Here is a 20,153-nt window from a genome sequence, read left to right as displayed (position 1 = left end):
GGAGCCACCACACCCAAATAGCTCATTTAATTCTTAAACTGCTCTGCAAAGTAGTATCCTTATCATTTTATAGATGAGCAAATTGGCCTTCAGAAAAGCTAAGTAACTTATTGGGCAGAGCCAAGGAGCTCGTAATTAGCACAGCCAAGATTTAAATGTAGATTTGATTCCCAAACCCAGGTTCTTTCCACTGTGGGCACTGTCTCTTCCCATTTCCTGTTGGCTTCAGGGAGACTTTCCCATAACCTCTCCCTCCCTGGAGGGCCCCGGAAATGAAACCCATTTCTTTACTCTTAGGAAGGATCATGTCCTGAATGACCCCTCAGACATCTAGGATGAAGACACATTTGCTTCTAGTACTAACCCCCTTTGTGACCTTGGCAAACTCCTCCGTTTTTCTCATCTGTAAAACAAGGGGACAGAATTAGATGCTACTTCCAGCCACAAAGTTCAGTAACCATATTCTTTGCCCCATTCCCTCAGCTGCTGTGCCTTCCCATCCTGTGACCTGAGCATGCTCACCTTTTCCCCTAAGCTAGAAGCATGCTCCATGGTGACACGTGCTGCTTAGTGTCCATTTTACACTTGCTTAGCCGTCTTATTCTCCTTCTACATCTTTTCTGAGCTCATCTGAATTCCTCACATATTTTAACACCTATATAATATTCCTATTTATTTATTTATTTATTTTTTAAGATGGGGTGTTGGTACGTTGCCTAGGCTGGTCTTGAATTCCTGGGCTCAAGCAACCCTCCTGCCTCAGCCTCCCAAGTAGCTGAGACTAATAGTATTTCTATTTATGAGTGAACTACCATATATATTTTAATTCCCTATAAGATAGTTGTGGTTTTTTTAAAATTTATTTCTTCTTTTTAGATATACATGACAGTAGAGTGTGTTTTGACATATTATACATACATGGATTATAACTTATTCTAATTAGGATTCCATTCTTGAGGTTGTACATGATATGGAGTTTCACTGGTGTATTTTCATATTTGAACATAGGAAAGTGATGTCCAATTGAGATGATTGGTTGCTTCCGTTTTTTTTTTCAGTGTTTTGATCAATATTCTTTGACTTGCCTCCTCTTGTATATGTGAAGAGAGTCTCCAGTGTAACTGTCCAGAGATAGAATTGCTCAATCACCGGGTTTGTGCATGAGATGTTGCCAAATTGTTCCCTGACGTGGTGGTACCAACACGTGCTCCCCCGGCCATGTGTAAGTTCCGTTTCTCATATCCTCACCATTAACTGTCAAGTTTCACTTTTTTCCAAGCTAATATTTTGATTGCATTTGTCTTATGGTGATTACATTTTCTTCTTCTATCTCCCTTTGCTGGGCAATAAACTTTGTAAGCTTTGTTTAACTCATTTTTTTTTAACATTCCTCCCATGAAACTTAAAGAGCTTAGGAAGTACACAATGAGGAGTTGTGAAGAGTCAGGTGAGTGGTGAATGCCTCTAATCCCAGCGACTTGGGAGGCTGAGGCAGGAGGATTACAAATTCAAGGCCAGCCTCAGCAACTTAGTGAGACCTTCAGCAACACAGTGAGACCCTTACTCAAAAAAATGGGAAGGGGGCTTCGGAATGCACCTCAGTGGTAAAACAACCCTGGGTTCAATCCCCAGTACCACCCCGCCAAAAAAACCTTCAAAAGTTTATAAAAACAGTTGTGAATAAATACATAATGGACAGAATTAATTTATTTTGATCCAAGGAGATGACTGAGTTCCATGAGGATATAGATGAGGCTTTCTACATTTATTAATCTGGGGTGAAGATGGAGGTAGAATATACCCCAAAACTGCAGAGGTGATTTGTACCGGTCAACACAACTGTCTATAAGGCCCAAATCTTAAAACATCTACAGAACTGTGACCAGCTTTTTCGGGATCCCATCCTTTAGGTCCTTATTTCTATCCTAGTATTCATCAAGCATTTAGTGACCGTTGTGAGGAACCATATCTCCATCTCTGGGGCCATTTTTATTAAGTACCAAGAGGCCTGTGTCTGAATGGAACTCCCCCACCCATGGGTCCCGCCCAATACTAAGGGTTGGGTACAATCCATGTGTCCTTTGGACTAGGGTGCTGCATGACCTATGGTAAATGTCTGCTCTTTTCGTCCCCCCAGCTGTTCCTCCAGGATGACTCATTTTCTAAATAAGCTACTTGTGGTTTTTTTGGTCTGACATCACATGTGGAAGAATGAGTAATTTTTCAAGAACCAGAATTATATTTGATCCGCATAAGATATATAATGTATGTTACTCATGGTTGGAGGACAAGGGGTCAACGTTGGTAACAAGTTCTTTAATCTTCTCCCCCACCTCCTTTCCCTGGACCCGTGGATAGAGGGGAGGTGAAGGAAGTGGGTGGAACAGGTGTGGGTGTGAAGATCTTTGGTGTATGCGTCTCATTTTGTGATCACATTATACAAAATTTAATAAAATTACATTTTATGGCCTCTGCTAGATTAAACAAATAATATGGCGTAGTTATGAAGGCCATGAGTTTTGCTCCTCTATTGCTTGGGTTTAAAGTCCAGCTTTATCACCTGACCAGCCAGGTGACCTCAAGCATGTTATTGAACTTTGATGTACCTTCATTCCCTCATATATAAAATAATAGTACTTATCCTAGAGCCTGGTCATAAGAAATAATTAAGTTGTTATATGTTAGAATAGTACCTGGAAGTTAACTGGTCCCATGGAAGTGTTAGTAGAGATTTCTTCGAATCCATCACAATCTTTATGCTCATAGTAATTGTTCAATAAATGCTTTTGAGTAAATGAATGCATTCTATTGAAGATATTTGCAATCAGGGGGACAGAAGCAATGATAAGCGGAGGATTCTTGGTTGCAAAGGGGTTGGTTCACTGCAGGCCACCTCAAAATATGCCACGTTGGGAACATACTGTTCATTTTGAACTCAACAGTGAAGCAATGACAGATACAGGGAGGATTCTCTGACCCTCTTTGTGCCTGACACATAATCTAAAAGTTCTCACATGGAAGGTGTCTCACCCCCAACCAGTACAAGATGGAAGAGAACATTCCTAGCACCAGAGACAGGGGATTGATCTGTACAAACAAAACCTTCCTAAGATCTGTAACTTCTCTTCCGTTAATTTTCTAGTGACTTTCTCACAATTTATTGGCATTTGCTCAGACTCCTTTGTCTTATCTCATCATAATTTATCATTCTTTGTTTAATCTGGCTTATGTTCGGGCCTTCACTTTTCTTAAGAAGACTCCTGTGTGTGTGTAAGAATGTTAAATAAAATGCGTATGCTGGGGTAGGGATGTAACTCAGAGGTAGATAGAGTGCGGGATTAGCATGAGTGAGGCCCTGGTTCCACCCCCAGAGCTCCATAAAAAAAAAAAAAAAAAGAAAAAAAGAAAAAAAGCACTTGTTTTTGTCTCATCCTGTGTTCAATTCATTCTTAGGCCCAGCCAGCTACAGAAGAGGGCAGAAGGACACGTTCCTGTCCCTGTTGCTGGAACTAGAAGAAACCCTGCAGATCAATTACCTTGAGCCTCACCATGCCCCCACCTTTTGATTGGTTTGTGCCCTAGTTACGGGTGTGAGGGCTACCTCAGCTCAAGTGCCACTCAAGGGGGGGGCTCCACTTCCTGTTTTGCACATCTCAATCCTTAATCCTGGAAAACATGGGATGAATGTGACTTAGAAAGGAAATTCACCTCTGACTTGTTAGTATCTACAGCTTGGGAGGAGGGTTGGCGTGATGGCAGCATTTGGAGGAGTGTTATCTCTGTTGACTTGGATGGGTATCGTGTGCAGGAAATTAGATATGATGTGAATAGATTTGTTTTTATCAGTGCCAACGTGCATTGATCTTCAGAGCATTTGTGGCCTTTGGGAACACACTTGAGGATCAAGGAGTCAGGAAAAAGCCACAGCACAATCCCTTGGAACCCACCTCCACTGTGGGCCTCTCCAGGATGCCTGTGTGGGACTCTGTCCACCAGAGCAGCTCGGTCCATTGATGCTGGCACCACCAGGTGGGCGTTAGCTGAGGAGCTCAATAGACCAGAAAAGTGGGTCTCACCTACCTCATACATGAGCAGGGGTGCTATGCTTATGGAAATGGTTTATTGAAAGGCTGAGTTGCCGTAGGAAGGCCTCCTGTCCTGGAGGAGGCTGATTTGCTGGGGTGTGTTGGAGGCCCAATGTAAGTGGCGTGTTAAGGATGGACACATCCTTGCAGCCACTCGTGTGTACCTACAGTCACGCCCACACACACTCACAAGCAGCCTCACCCTCCTAGGCTTTCATTGCCTACACTCACAAACACACACGCGCGTGCCTCTCATATGCTCTCTCAGCCTGAAGGGCGGCCCAGGGGAGACCTCATGGCTGAATCAAATGCTGGTGAACGTTGCTGCTTTTATTACACCAAAGGTCTGACATTTATTAGGTGAGGAACACAAAACTGGGCAGACTGCTGTTAATAGTGGCATGCATTCTCCTCTACGGTGTAGCTTAGGAGTTCAAGGTCACTGCACTCCTACGAAAGAAACAGTCTCCAGAGAGGACACTGCAGATCTAGTTTTCTGGAATGTCACAGACTTAAGGTGCTTTGCCACCACAGCAGCTTAAGGATCGTGGGGGGTTGGGCGAGTGTGCTTTGAACAGGTGTGACAAGGAATCGGGAAGGTTCTTAAAACACAGAGCCAATGGGACATCTAGGTAAGCTCACACTTCCCACACAGGTGGCACTGGCTACGAAGGGGCATGCTTCGCACTGCCTAGGAGCTGGGGAAGCTGTCAGGAGTCCTCAGAGTGAATCTGGCTTCACGGAAAGAAGACACAATGGCGCTGTCACAATAAGGCCACTAAACGCACAGTGACAACTACAGAAGGAAGTTCTCATGACTACAGGGGAGCAGCTCTTTCCTCTCTGGGTAGGCACCTGCCCTGAGTCTGTCACATGGTCCTTTCTGGGCTGCACAACATCACTGAGCACGACGGAGCAGAGGAAGGGGGCCACACACGTCAAAGTCAGGGGACACGGCCACCAAGCGTGGCTGACAGTTGTTGGTGAATGTCTGGGTGCCTTTCCTGGCTGGGTCGGGTGCCCCCATGTGTCTGCAGAGCTAATCTGAAAAGAGGCTGGCAAAGGACTTCCTCAAGCTCCGGATGGTTTCCGCTTGGGCTTCGTCCTCACTGGTTGAAGACCGGAAGAAGGAGGACTCAGAGAAGCTGAAGGCATTTGTCAGGGACTGCGACTTGCTTGAAGATAAAAACCAGAGAGAAGGTGAGAGGGTGGGGTTCCAGCGAGGCAGGGAAGGACACACAACCGGAGCCCCCACTCCCACCCCAGGGAGGCCACGGGTGGCTGTGCTACCAGGGCATGCTATCAGGGCTACCAGGGCCACAGGTGGTATGTGCTACCGCTCATGCTACCTCCTCACCTTAGGTGCTGCTGAGATAGGAAAGGACGGGGGCAGCAGAAGAAAAGAACGAGAGAGAAGGGGGGAAAGAGAGACGGGGAGGAAGAAGATGGGGTGACTCAAAATCTTTTATTTTTAAAAAATTTTCCTTTCTTGCAGTGCGGGCCTCCTGCAGGCTGGGCAGACGCTGTCCCCCTGTGTCCCTAACCCTGTTGCTTCTGTTGAATGCTAAAGGGACTGAGGGATAAATTTCAGAGGCCCCCAACTTGGAAATCGCTAATCCAGGAACATCACACCCTGCTCCTCTGCTAAAAGACAGAGAGCACGGGCCTGTGCGCTCTCGCCTTTGCCTTTCCAGCAGCTGCCAAGTGGTGGATTCGGCATCGGAAGATTCTGGTTCCATGTCTTGGTTCTGACACTCACTTGTGCCTGACCTTGGGCAAATCATGTGACACTTGAGTTTTCACTTGTGACATGAACATGTCTGAGCCAATGATACCTAGGCCCTCTTGGTTCTTTCCTCTCTATTGTCAGACTCTAAAGGAACCTTTTGCCTTGGCCAAAACCTCTAAGGGCTCCATTTTCCTGTTCTTAAAGCGGGCATGGTCACCCCTGCAAGTCTCTCAGCCCAGATATGAGGTCTGTGGGGCTCAGGGGATGGAGGAGCAAGAGATGCATATCAGGACATGATGATTAGGCAGTCTGCTAATGAAAAAAACAGAACCATCACATTTTAGGGACCTGTTTTTCCCTTTGGAGACCAGTGAGTGATTCAAAGGAAAAAAACCGTGAAGGCAGGAGGCCATGAGGAGGTCAAGCCCGCAGTCTTGAAGGGGATGTCAGTTCTGGCTTTTCTAGTGTCCTGGCTTGTCTCCTCCTTGACTCGCACCAAATCCCTTTCCTGATGATTTCCAGCTCCAGAACTCTCCTCCTGGTGTCCTCTCCTAAATGCAGGAAAACTGCTTCTGTAGGACTAGTAGCAGGCTCTCCTTTTGTGAACAGATGGCCTGCTTTTCATTAGGGCTGGGGACAAGCCCCAGCACGCTGGCCTCTGCAAGGGAGGGAATTCCTGTAGGCCCAACAGGCAGAGGGCACCAGGTACAGGCCTCCAGCTTGTCATCAGACACTGGCTCTATTTGACAGCTTCAGCCCAGAGGCGGTGATGGCCTAAAGGTCTCCCCTCAGGCGGGGGCAGGGCTAGCTCTTGGAAAGGCGGGAGAGATTGGAAACTCAACACCAGCAAGAAGGTACAGAGGCAGGCAAAATGTGGGAGGTGCCACTGGCTGGTGCTGGGGAGAGGAGCGGGTGGTGCCCTTCCCCTCACCTGGGATGGGAAGGCCCAGAGAAACTGAGCATCTGGACCCCGGAGCCCCAACGCTGGCTCTGCACTAACTAGAGGAGTGGCTTTGAAAAAGGGAATCCAGGGCTGGGATTGTGGCTCAGCGGTAGAGCGCTCGTCTAGCTTGTGTGAGGAGGTCCTGGGTTCGATCCTCAGCACCACATAAAAGGAAATGAACAAAATAAATGTGAGAAAAAGAAAATCCATCTAATCTCTCTCTAAGCAAGGTTTTCTCATCTCTGTGATGACTAGGTGATCTCCAAGTGGCCCACTGGAATCCTGAAAATCTGAAACCTCCTTTTCTCCCTCCCTAAAAATAGATTTATTGGATTTGAGAAGCCTGGGTGGGCCCCTCCTATCCTCTTAGGGCGACAGCAGCCAGAGGTGTGTCTTGTTCTGGGGGAGCAGGAGGAACTGAACGCCTTTTCCAAGGACAGCTCTGCTATTTCCAAGGGGTCCCCAGTGCTTTCTTGTGTCGCAGTACACTGTGGAGGGGTCTTCCAGGTTGAGAGCTGAGAATAAGGGAACCCAAGAGGGCCTCCTGGGGACCTCTATCTGGGAACTCCTCCGCTGCCCACATCTACTTTGGACAGAGCTGAAGGCCAAGTGGACTTGGGGTTAACTACTTTCTCTTCTTTCTTCTGGACTGCCCTGCTGATTGTACACCCCGGACTGTGAGTCAGAGGCAGGAAAGAGTGTAAAACCAAAAAGAAGAAAGATATGTATATTTTTAGAAGGTGAGAGATGCACACAGAAAAGGAATAGAAAAGAGAGTGAGAGATGGGTTAAAAAAAAAACCAAAAACCCTAGGCAGCACTCTGCCTCGGGGCTGTGTTCCTTGGGGTTGCCCAGGGCCCCCTAGGTTCAGTACAAGAAAAACTTGATAATTTAACCATTTCAAAGGGTTTCCTCCGTAGAATCTATGTCTCAAAGGGTGTGGTTAAGTATCAAAGGGATATAAGTTCTACTCTGAGAAGCCACCCCAGGCTCTCAAGGGCTCCAAAGGGAGTCCCTGCCCTTGTATGTCATCACTGCATACTCCTCCTCAGAGACATGGCAACTGAGTCACGGCAGAAATCAGGAGGACAGGGAAGAAAGCCGGGGTGACCGGGCCCCAGACAGAGGTAAGCTCTCTTACAGAAGGCCTGAGACCAGACAGACCCCATCCCACTCCTCAGAACTCCCAAATTCTATACGTCAGATGCAGGAGAGGGCCGAGGGGAGGAGCACCAGACTGGAATTCAGAAAACCCAAGAAAGAGTTATCAGCGACTCCCTGAGCAAATCGCCAAGCTTCTCTGGGTCTTGGTTTTCCCAACCATGAAACCATTAAACAATAAGTCCTAAATCTTTTAAGATGATAGTGTTTTTTTTTGGTGGGGGGGAGGGATGGGGGATACCAGGGATTGACCTCAGGGGCACTCAACCACTGAGACACATCCCCAGCCTTATTTCATATTTTATTTAGAGACAGAGTCTCACTGAGTTACTTAGCGCCTCTCTGAGGCCGAGGCTGGCTTTGAATTTGCGATCCTCCTGTCTCAGCCTCCCGTGCCACTGGGATTATGGGCGTGCACCACGGCGCCCAGCAGACGATAGTGTTTTGAAGATAATGGATGAGAAATTTCTTCAAAAAGAATTGGGCTTTAAGGTCATCACTGATCATCACAGACTGGCATCTGGCATCCCTGGGCTGCCCTTGGTCCGGCTCCAAGCCTGTGTGGGTCTGACTGCCACACCTGCCCCACTTGGGCTTCAAAACTGTACCCCTAACTCCCATGACTAGGATCAGTCCATTCTTCTCAGACACTCTTGCCTCTCAGTGTCATCCTCGGGGGCTTTCAAGTGTGTGAAGAAAGTTGAACCCAATTGTCCCCTGGGGATTCTTGTAGGCACCATCTGGCAAGAAGCCCCTCTATAAAGAACCAGTATACCTTTCTCCCAGCATGAAACACACAACCATCCAGTAGCCTTGAAAGAAAAAAAGCCCTTCTTCCTCTGGGGGTTGATGGGCGATAAGGGTAGAACCAGTTTGCCCAGATTTGGCTGAAGAGTTGGGAGGGTCCCTACACTCAGAAGTCAAAAGATGACCCCACAAGCACATGTAAACTAGTGGAAATGATGCTCGACTGGCCTGGAAGATCCAGCTTTTGGCCTCAATCCCATGGGCTGGCTGGAAACAGTGAGCTTACAGAAACTCAACAGGAGCTGAGAGTCGTATTCGTACTTAGTTTTCTAGAAACACCAGAACCCTCGGGTTCTGGGGAGGCAGGACCATGTGTCTATGCCACTGTGCCCTCATGACTGTAAGTCGGCTCCCCTAGGACAGGCCACGCGTTCCCCTTTATCATCTTAACCAATGAATATCAGGGTTAGTCACACATAAATAGGTACATACATAAATACATGAAATTCTGCATGTTTAAGAAGTTCACAGTTCAAGTCAAGTAACTATGGATGATGACAGATTAGAAGATTATCCCACGTCAATCAGCTCTTGTGTCTCCCCAAGCTTCACATCATCTGTATTAGGATTTTCTTGTGAAGTCATTCAGGTTGAGAGCTCAGCCTCTTGTTCCAGAACCCTGCGTGCTTTCCCACTGTACAGAGAGGTGAATAGCCAGAAACTTTACAACTTAACACTGAAGACAGATATAACTTTTCCTTTATTGCACATTAAGCTGTACAAGAGAGTCACAAAAGAGAGAGGTACTTCAATCACACTCCAGCATTGGCTGAGGGTCTCCCAGCTGGATCAGTACAAAAAAAAAAAGAGGGGAGTGGGGGACAACATCAGAAATGTGTACAAAACACCTGAACGGCAATCCTACACTGTGACACAGATGTCCCTCAGGCCACAGAGTTGTCCCTTAGCATGCTGCCTGAGGGCACATGACAGTCAGGTGATACGCTCTGCTTGCGTTTGGCAGTGGGAGTCCTGATCGGTTTCTCCCTGCCTCAGAGGCCGTGGCTGACCCCACCTTTGTAGCCTGACTGAAGTCAAATGGCAACTTTGTATTTGTGGCTCACTGAATGTCACATGAAAAGCACCTGGATGTACACACTGATAACATGCAGAGAAGCAACACCACCATCAGCTCACTGCTTGGACAAAAATATTTGAAAAACAAAAATAAATGCGTTCCTCCATTCTGAGAAATGTCACTGTCTACCATTTCATCAGATTGGGAGGTATTTAAGGACCTGATTCTTAAGCAACCCACCTGCGAGTGCACATGTGCGTGTATGTATATATTTACAACAGACTGACTACCACCATCATCCAAGGGAGGGATCACAGGCAAGAACATTCACACTCTGTGCATTTCTCTATGGCCTCGGATTTTGCCAAAGGAGAACCAGGGCATGTGCCCCTTGACATGTCCCTCAGGATCTATGCTGCCAACCCTGCTGACTCCTCAGACCTGGTCGTCTAGAATGGGGCCAGGTCGGTACAGAGGTGCGAGGGAATGTAAAAGTAGAGCCAGAAGCATTTCTTGTAAAAGGCAAACTGCTGGCATGAACTCCCCAGGGCCACGGTGCTAGAGAAGGCCACTTGGTACCCGTTCCCAACCCTGCCCGGAGATGGCAAGACGAGGCACTGATTCCGAGTCCTGGTTTAATGAACTGCCGCATCATCTGCCCAGATGCTTCCAACTGGGAGGGCTCTTCCAGCTGCGAAGCCTCTGTCCAACACACACACAAGCTACATGGGAGACAGCTCCTTCCAGAAAGCTCTGCATTCCCAGGCCCGTGGCGGGCTATAGCAGCAGCTAAAAACTAAAGCTGGCATCAACTTCCGAGTTCCGTAGGCAGTGTAACCTACCCACTGGGGTGACGCAGGGTGTCTAGGTTTGGTGTCACATCACCACGCCTCAGGAATGGGCAAACCCTTCCTGGACTTTTAGTAGTTCCCTGCATTCTCTCTCCAACATTGCTGAAGAATCATCTCTGAACGTAGGTCAAGCTTTGGGAAACACAAAGCAGCCCTGGCACCAGAAAAAAATGCACGTATGGCTGGTTCAGAAACAGCAACAAGGAAGGAACGACTTTGGGGGTCTGAGATCAACACACGGAAAACACGAGTTCACTTGGATATTGCACATCGGCGGCCCCGTTTTTTTGTTTTGTTTTGTTTTTGTTTACTTTCATGAGTTCATCAGCAAAACGAAGCGTACACTGGGATGTAAAATACAGAATACATTCCTGGAAGTAGCTTGTTCTTTGTATTTCATCACTAAAAACACAAGAGCTCTACAGGCACAAGCCAGCCTATTCACATAAACTCAAAACGGCACCAAATTTTAGCAAATGGAGGAAAAAGGTGGATGCCTTCAAATTCAACGGATGAAGCTATGGAAATCAGATCTTGAAAATCTCTTAAAAGTTCTATTTACCCTAGACATGCAGAAAGGAAGCGAAAGCACAGTTCACTGAGGATCCCAAGCACACTCATGGAGGTCAGTGGGAGGGGTGTTAGTCTGAGCCTGCGGGAGGAGACTGGGGAGATGGGTTTTATTCCAGTGGCCTGTTTCTCCCCTGTCCATCCTCCATGCTCCTAGCTCACCCGGCATCATCTAATACTTTAAAAAACACTAGCAAACCCGCCCATAAGGTAGAGTCCCACTGGACTTGGGAGAGGCACGATTCTTTTGTACACTGTTGACAAACAGCCCTGGAATCACAAAGTTATACAGAGAAACGTTGAGTGAGCATTACAAGCACGAACAGGAACAGGTCAACAACCAGACAGAGGAGCTGACACTGCATAGGAAAAAACACAGTCCAGTCAGCACTGAGAACAGAACGCAGCAACAGGCACCGACCAAGCGGAGGGCTGTTCTCCCCTCCCCCACTTTCATTTCTTTCTTTTTCTTTTTTTTTATGTTTTGTTTTATTTGTTTTTTTGGCTTAAGATTTTCTGCTTTTGAAAAATTAACTACTGATCACTTTAAGAGGCTTGGACTTGTTTTGGCCCTACTGCAATGCCATTACAGTCGAGAATATACTGTAAACAACCTTGCGGGGGAGGCCGCTGAGGTGGGGTCTTGCTCGAATCCGGATCCTTAAGGGTTCCACTCTGGAAGACAAAAATGCAAAAGAGATAAAAACAAAACACTCCAAGCAAATTCCAAAGAGAAACCCCTGTGGCTCCTTGGCAAGGCTGCAACAGCACCCGGTGGGATGGGTCATGAGTTTGTGCTGTTCCAGGAACACCTGGGAAGGACCCCGAGCCTGTGGGCCTGGGGTGAGGTGGGGGCAGTGTGGGGAGTGGGACCACCTTGACACCCGAGCCCAAGGCTCCTCGATCTCTTTTTCATTTGCTTTTCTTTAGGCTTGCTCCTTTCTAGAAGCTCTGGGTCTGGCACGACCACCTGTGTTCTTCTCTGGCACCTGCCTGGTGTCCAGATGCAGGGAGTTCCAGCACCCAGCTCCAGACAGGGTTGGTGGCTTCAGGGACAGGGGGAGTGGTGGCTGGGCCAGGTGACTAACCCAGATGTGGCTCACTGCTGGAGTGGACTCTGGGGTGGGATCAGTTCTGGGGCCAAATCAGGGTCCTATCTACTCTTTGGCAGGGATGGACCACAGAGAGGAGGAGACAGCCATTTTTTTCCCAGAACCCTCCTTCCCTAAAAGGAAGCAATAAGACATTAATGCTTGTAAAGTGCTCAAGGCCAAGCTGTCTTCCCCTCTCACACAGGAGAAATGACACTTTGCCCAACAACATGGCTCTGTTCCCATGCTTCCTCTCTTTCCAGCTGTGATTCTGATTATGCCCTGACAGGATCAAAGACTAACATCTGTATGAAGGGCAGTGAGCACTTGGAGCTTGACTTGAGCACAGGGGAAGCACTCTCAAAGCCTAAGGCCTGCCAAGTGGGCTGACAGTGACGTCAAACAGGGGGCTTCCGAGGCAGGGCTGTGAAGCGAGCTAAGTATGTCTTCGGCATTCTCCCACTTCCTCTTTTCAGTGCTCCTCTCCACTTGTGACAGGCTCCCAGCTCTACTCCCACATTAATGCCATTTCTCCACGTTCCCTCTTTCTCTTGGGCCTTGATTCTGGCCATCTATGTCACCTCCCGCTTATTAGGGCCTGTTTTCAGACTTATGACCAAGTAGAAGTGTTACCCTTCCCAGTGTTACAGCTTTGTTGACAACAACATTATCTAGAACTGTTCTAACAAGAGGATTTGGGATCCTAACAGGCAGAGACATCTCAAATGTCCTTGGTCATGACAGCAGAGAGTGCCTGTCCTCCCAGCTACTTGAAAGTCACAGCAAGAACATTGCACGGCTTTTCCTTTCTTCCAAGCAGTCTCGTGGGGTCTGTGAGACTGTGCCTGAGCCCTGATCCTGAAATACCCGTATCCAACTTGCCACGTGGAGATGACTCTGTCCAGCCAGCCATCAAGGCTCCGCAGTTATCCCCTCCTGGCATCTAAGATTCACCATCTTTTGTTTACCACGATGGTCCCACCTATATCAGTTCTTTCTGAGACTAGACAGTCTCTTAATTCTTCTAACTCTTCTCTCTCCAATCCTTCATCTCCATGGCTACCTCTCATCCTCCTAAACCCCTTCCCTAGCTGTGCCACTAAGCTTCTTAGAGCTCACACTTCCTGGGTGCTTACTGCATGCCTGGGAACATGGGGCTATTTTTATGCACTATCTCCCGTATACCTTGCAATGGTTCCATGAGATAGATAACTCTTTTATCAGCATCCCTAATTGCTTCGGCATGGTTGGAATCAAACTTTCGAAACTTCTCTCTGCTTCTTCTTCTTCTTTTGGTACTGGGGATTGAGCCCAGGGGCACTTAAGCACTGAGTCACATCCCCAGCCCTTTTTAATATTTTGTTTAGAGACAGGATCTTGCTGAGTTGCTTAGGGCCTTGCTAAGTTGCTGAGGCTGGCTTTGAACTTGTAATCCTCCTGCCTCAGCCTCCCAAGCCACTGTGATTACAGGTGTGTGCCACTGCGCCCAGCTAGACTTTACTCTTGTTTATGTCCTAAATGTGCCTGCTCCTCCTAGTCCTGACCTTGCCATGCCATCCACGTGACAGCTTCTGCCTGCCTGAGATGGACACTCAATTATTGAATAGCAAAAGTCATACAGCTTGTCTCCACCAGCTAGACAAGTTCTCGCCAGCCTCCTCCCCCAGGGCATCATTTCAGGTATTACTGATGGCTACCAATGAATCGCCTCAGACTCTGGTTAAGATGAGTTTATACCATTACCCTCCAAGAAAATTTCAGAGAGGGTTACAGAAAACCACACAGCAGGAAAGTAGAAGCAGGGCCAGTGAACCACAGCTCCAGAGAGGCAGACTTTCACTATTGTAAAAAACGGAACAGGCTATCTTAGGAGGTAGATGTGTTCTTGCACAGCTGGAGAATGACCTGACAAAGATATTGTAGAAAAGAAGATACATCTATTTAATATGAAATTTATTTATTTAATCTAATAAACATGAAGGGTCCTTCTAATCCTGAGAAACTATGGATCCAGAAAGAAACTTCTAAAATTCCATAGATGAATTTTACTGGGAGAACTCCAGCCACTCACAGGATGAGCTCACAGAGGGGGTTACACCACGAAGGCTGGCCCCAGCTCTCCTCAACCACAGAAATACACATGTGAGACTCTCAAGGATCAACTGAGCCCAGAAGTGTCCTTCCCAAAGCTTTGGGGAAGAACTCCCAAGACAGTCCTTTGGGCTGGAGCCTGGGAATGTGCCTTGGCCACCCAAGATGGCGCCTAGGGAGCCTCTCCTGTTCCCGGCTCCAACGAGGTTGTGGACTGAAGACTTTTCAGGGGCTATGGGAGACTGAGAGGAGAGTCCCTAAGGACTGTCACTTGCCAGGCTGAGACACTCTGGCTCCGCCCACAAGCCTACTGTCGGCTAGGGGCTGAGGGCCTATTCCCTGTGGGGTTTGGCTACCATGGGATCTGTCTCCAGTCACCAAGAGTCTCCTGGGATGCCAAATTCCACAGAAGTCTGGCCACTCTGGCGTCACTGCCAAAGTCTGGCTTGTAGCCAGCCCACAGCAGGAACCCGTGGTCATACTGCGCAGCAGAGTTTCTCAGGAAGCTGGTTGACTCAAACAGGTAAGAATGTGAAGTCCAGTGCTTGTGACCAGCTAAACACAGAAAGGAACCGGGGAAATGGCCTTATAGTCACATAAGAAAAAACCCCAAACAACCCTGGGCTTCTAGAATGACTGGGAGCTCTGAGGGTGTGAGTCTGAGATGCTGCTGTCAAAGATCTGATATGGCTGGAGGTGGATCAGTGTCTCCCAAAGGGGGAATAACAGGTCTGTCACTGGGTTGACTGATCAGTCCTCATAAGAAAGTTCTGCCACCACTTCTGGGCACCTCTTTTAAGGGACATGCTGGCAGAATAAAATGGATCTGTGGAACAGATAAGAGGGTGAGAAGTCTGGAAATGACACCTTTCTTCATTTGACTTTGGGCAAATGACATAATCTCTGAATCTGTTTCCTGAATGGCCGATGGTAGGGATTAAATGAGGGACCCATGGTAGCACCTAGGGCTTACAGCAGAAGACTCAAGTTAAGTCTAGTACAAATCTGAATGGCGTCAAGGGCTGCCTGGGGAGTAGTGAGCTTTCTGGGATGAGGGGTGTTTGAGCAGGATCTGGACAAACTCTGGTCAGAGACACTGTGAAGGGCTGAAGCAGTCACAGGCAGATGACTTCGACAGGCTCTTCTGGCTCTAGGCTCCCATTAATTCTTTCATGCATTTTTCAGTTCTTCAGATGTCTGAGATAGGAGATAAGCCCTTCTTAGCTGCACAGTCTGGAGCCCAGCAAGACCCCAGGGCTATTAGGCCTTAGCAGAGAGATCCCGTGGGTGCAGGCTGTGAGGGATTGGCAAGGAGATCTGGCTGCTCCCCTCCGTGGAGGCCCGTATCCTGCTGTGTAGAATCCATGGGGCTTTTAGTGATCAGAGAAGCCAGGGGCAGAACAGAGCTGGGGAAGCTCAGAGACTCCCCGGGTTGATCAGGAGGAAAGCAAGAGTTTGCTTCACACAGGGCCGCAGTGCCCATTCTTACCTTACCCTGTGCTCCAGGGACAGCACCACAAGAGCATGGTGCATGGTAATGTGCAGAACCCCCTGAACTGGGGACCAGAAGATCCAGCTCTCCTCCTTAGCAGGCATGCGACTATGGGCAAGTCATTTGCATTCTCTTTGCTGATATATAAACACAGACAGAGTTACTAGCTCCATCCATCTCATATAAGAGTTGGGAAGCCTAAAATAATGAATATGCTTTGTAAACGAGTGCTAGGCAAAGCAAGAATGAAAGTGAGCATCACGAGTGTCATTTAAATAGTAACAAATTTCATCCCGAAGAAACGAAGCCGTAATGTTAGAATTGCATGCACCAGTGGAGAAGGTATTGTTGCGCAGCTTCCTGTCAGCTGGGGCGCAGCAGTTTCATGTGCGAGAGTTTCTGGGCTGGGCAAGGTCCCTGCAGATACAGAAAAGTCAGTTCAGAAAGAGCAAATATTAGCTCTTGAGGTGACTGTAAAGGAAATCACTGGTCTGGGAGAAAAACCAAGCCCATGGATGAGGGTTTGTGGGGTTTTATCAAAGGCACCTTGAATTTGCCATCCCATCTGTGGCTTTCAGCAGCTGGAAGAGGGGAGAGCTCCTTCTGAGGTCCCAGCAGGATGAAGAGCTGAGGAAGGAAAGACGTGGAGTGACTCAACCCTTGAGAGCTGTTGGCTTGGGACCAGCTGCCCCCATCAAGGAGGAAGGCCTGTGCTTGGTCAGCATATCTGAGACAGGAAATTGGGAAAGGGTCCCAGGGTCTGGCCCCAGGAAAAGGGCCAGGCCAAGCTCCTTGCTGGACACGCCACAGAACTATTCTGATCAGCTCCCCCAGGCCCCGCTCCCCCGGTCTAGGACCCCAGGGAGAATGAAGCAGCAGGAAGGAATGTGGTCAGGAGGCTCGAGGTTTTAGTCAGAGCAAAGGGGACAGCACGTTTTCAGCACCTTGGGACCTTTCTGGACTCTCCTGGAAGTTACCAGCGCCCACCTTCCTTCCTCCAAAAGTCAGAAAGGTAACCAGGGATGAGCTGCTCCTACCTCGCTTCCTGAGGGGAATTGCTGACCGCAGGGCAGAGCTCGCCTCCTGTACTGGCCCCTCCCATAACCTAAGGACACCAGAAATGTCCCAGGGGGGCAGTCCATGAGTCCTACAGGGGCACTGAGGGTCAGGTCACCCGAGGTCAGAATGTCAGCTTCAAGTGATTAAAGATGTCCCTGAAAGTTAAGCCAGTCCCAAAATAGTCAGTTTCTCTTAATGTCTGTTAAGGGATCTGGTCACTAGTGGCTTTATCTGAACCTGCCCCAAATCTCCTCACATTCTCAGCTTATCCTCACTGGGGAACAAATTTTCTAAAGTCAGCCCTGCTGTGGGAAGCAGGAAGGCCTTTCGTTTGTCCTAAATTTACCTCTTCCAAGCTCAAGAGAAGCTGAAGCCCATGTTTGGGATCTGAGGGACAGTTGTGTCCCCTACGTGCACAGCCTCCAGGCTGTACTTCTCAGGATGAGAGATCCCTTCCCAGTCCTGATCTCCCTGCGCTTAGGAGAGCATGGCTTTTGGAGCCGCGGGGGCTGCAAAGATCTGGCTAGAAATGTTCTGAGTCTCTCTTCAGACCAGAGAGCCAATAAACAAGGACTGGCAGAATGTCCCACCAGAGGCCAGAGGTGACCCGGCCCCACTCCTTCAACTCTGAACTCTTATGATGCCTTTCCCATGTCCAGTGACTGCACACCATCTGGACCACGGCAACTGAGATTGGAAGGAGGTTTTAAGTCACCAATACCTCCAGCCCCAGCCCACCCTTCCACCATGCCCCTGAGAAGCAGCTCATCCTTCCTCTGCCTGAACGTCAGCTGCCCCATGAGCCACATGCCACTGCCCAGGGCAGCCGTTTCCTCTCTCAGTGTCAGTGAGTGTATTCCCTATGCTGAGTCAGAATGTGTCTTCCAGCAGATGTGTCTTCCAGCAGATTTCTAATCCACAATGGCATTGAGAGCTGAAGACACTGAATCATGGGCTCCTAGAAACAACTGCTATTCGATTGCAGTTCCTTTAACTCTTACCCACAGAACAAATCTGCCACATCCCTCCACTGCCTAACTTTCTCTCCTCCAAGTATATTCCAGTGAAAGTTAGAGTTTGTCCTTGTTTTATTGTGACCCTCAGACCAGAAACAACACCCCAGGTGTGGCCTGCCTGCTCAGGGAGGATGAGGCGGCTCATGTTCACCTGGCACCGGATGGGCATTAATGCTTCCAAAGGCCACGCCATGGAATCACCGCCATGGGTCTAACCCACAAGCTGAACAGAAAGGCAGCTGGCTCTGGGGTACAGCTGAGGGACACTGAAGAGAGACCAGTCCCCACCTCGCCCATCGGTAGCTGAAATTCCTGCATTAGCAATTCAGCCTTCGACTCCAGAAGATTTTGCAGGAAAAGAAAAAGAATGGGGCCAGTGTAATGAGATGAGAAAAGATTAGCTACGCTCAGGAGAGGACCAGATACTGCCATCTCTCCTGGCAGGAGCTGAAAGCTCTCTCTACCCAAAGTTCTCTCCCTTTCTTCTGGGGAGTCTGTGGAGCAACTCACACCTCTCCAGGGCCCCAGGATGCAAGGCTCAACTCAGATCCTGAATGATGGACCCCAACAAACGGTCCATGAATGTGTTGGGAGGATGGGAGACTTTTGGGTCCTGGGAGGAAGGTTTACACCTACACAGCCTGAGGGCTTTGGCCTCTACTGGCCACCAGGTGTCACTGCCACACTGATAACAGTGTCCTTAAAGCACTCAAAAGAGGCCAAGTACAGAGGGTCAGAGGCCCCAGCTGCCCCAAGCCCCATGGCTGGCAGTCCAGACAGGCTGAGGCCGAGCTGCGGTCAGTTCCATCAGGCCTTGGCACTCATCTCCTGCTTTGGCACTCATCTCCTGCTTTGGATGACATGGCCAAGGCTCCTTACATCCCTACCCTTAGTCCTCAGAACCGTGCACAGCGTAATCTAGCTCCTATTTTCCATAATTAATCCACCCCAGGCTAGGGAGCGGGCTGGGACCAAGGTAGGTGGGCCCTCTACTTGCCACCGTCGCCCTCCCTGTCTGCCAGCCTGCTGGAGGTGCTCTTCTGTAATCAAAGAAATGAAATCTCTCTCCTGGGAGAGCTGGAGGCAAGGAAGGGGAAAGATCAAGAGAGGAAGCTTCACAAGCAGCTGGTCACTGGTCTGAACTGGTTTTGGTCTAGAATTCGGAGCAAGAGGCAGATCCTAGGACTGTGAATGACTTGAGCCAGAATCTCTTTCAGCCTGATCTTCTAGAGTCACAGAAAATAGACCAGCAAGAGGGGCCGGACTCTGAAGAGTGACCCACAAGTCAGTAACAACATCAGGGTCTCAGTTGGCCACGCAGTGGCCAGGCTGGGACCCAAACAGCGTTAGATCTTCGTACTACACAGTCTAAGGTCTCCATAGGAGCCTGATGTCAACTCCAATATGCTGATAGGGAGTTTGTGATGTTCATTCCCAGTGGGAACTCATTCAACAAGTATGCCTTGCAATGGCCTAGCAGGGGAGAGAGGTGGTGGGAGTGGTTTGCCTGGACAGGAGGAGCATTTTATCTTTGTCATTTGTGTAGAATTGATATCACATGGTAACAGCAACAAAAATAATAAAAGACAGACAGACTTCATTTTGTTATTATTATTTAAATTTTCTTCGGAAAACTGACTGAACTTGGGCAAATCACTCTCAACCATCCTTCTTAAAACAGTTTTGAGGGCTGGGGTCGTGGCTCAGTGGTAGCGCACTTGCCTGGCATGTGTGAGGCACTGGTTTCAATTCTCAGCACCACATATAAATAAATGAAATAAATGTCTATCAACAACTAAAAATGATTTTAAAAAACCCAGTTTTGATATAGTCATATGCTGCGTAACAGTATCTGGGTCAATGATTGACCATGTATATGACGGTGGGCCCATGAGATTATAGTGCCTGGAGATGTCACAGCCTTAGTAAGCTTAGCTGATAGAAAGTGCTATGCTAAGTATTATAGAAGGGAGAGGTGGCACCCAGCGAGTCAGTGAGTAGGTGGCAACTTTGGGTCTGATGGTTGAGGAAATACCAGTTACACTGCCGTAGAAGAACCAGCCATGCAAAAAATATAAAGATTAAAAAAGGAGTGTAGGGGAGAGCATGTCTAAGAGAGGACACAACCAACACAAAGGCCCTTACACTGTGGCTAGGGCATCATGAGCAAGAGGCAGGGTGGTACAAGGGCAAAGAGCTAGGCAAGGGCCTACACGAATTACTTCTAGAAAATTAAGCAA

The 20,153-nt window shown here is 48.4% G+C and overlaps 1 protein-coding gene across 1 annotated transcript in view; it reads right to left on the bottom strand.

Annotated features, from left to right (window-relative positions):
• Positions 1 to 9,407: 9,407 nt before the first annotated feature.
• The window catches only part of Syn2 (synapsin II), a 40,756-nt gene continuing 30,010 nt past the window's right edge, over positions 9,408 to 20,153 (bottom strand). Inside the window, exon 10 of the mRNA XM_015495032.2 lies at positions 9,408 to 11,839. Coding sequence (XP_015350518.2) covers positions 11,711 to 11,839 — 129 coding nt within the window. The 3' untranslated portion in view covers positions 9,408 to 11,710. The remainder of the gene's footprint in view (positions 11,840 to 20,153) is intronic.

The sequence above is a fragment of the Marmota marmota genome, unplaced genomic scaffold (genome assembly GCF_001458135.2).
Source record: "Marmota marmota marmota unplaced genomic scaffold, marMar, whole genome shotgun sequence".
Taxonomy (NCBI): domain Eukaryota; kingdom Metazoa; phylum Chordata; class Mammalia; order Rodentia; family Sciuridae; genus Marmota; species Marmota marmota.
This window is presented reverse-complemented; position numbering and strand designations above follow the sequence as displayed.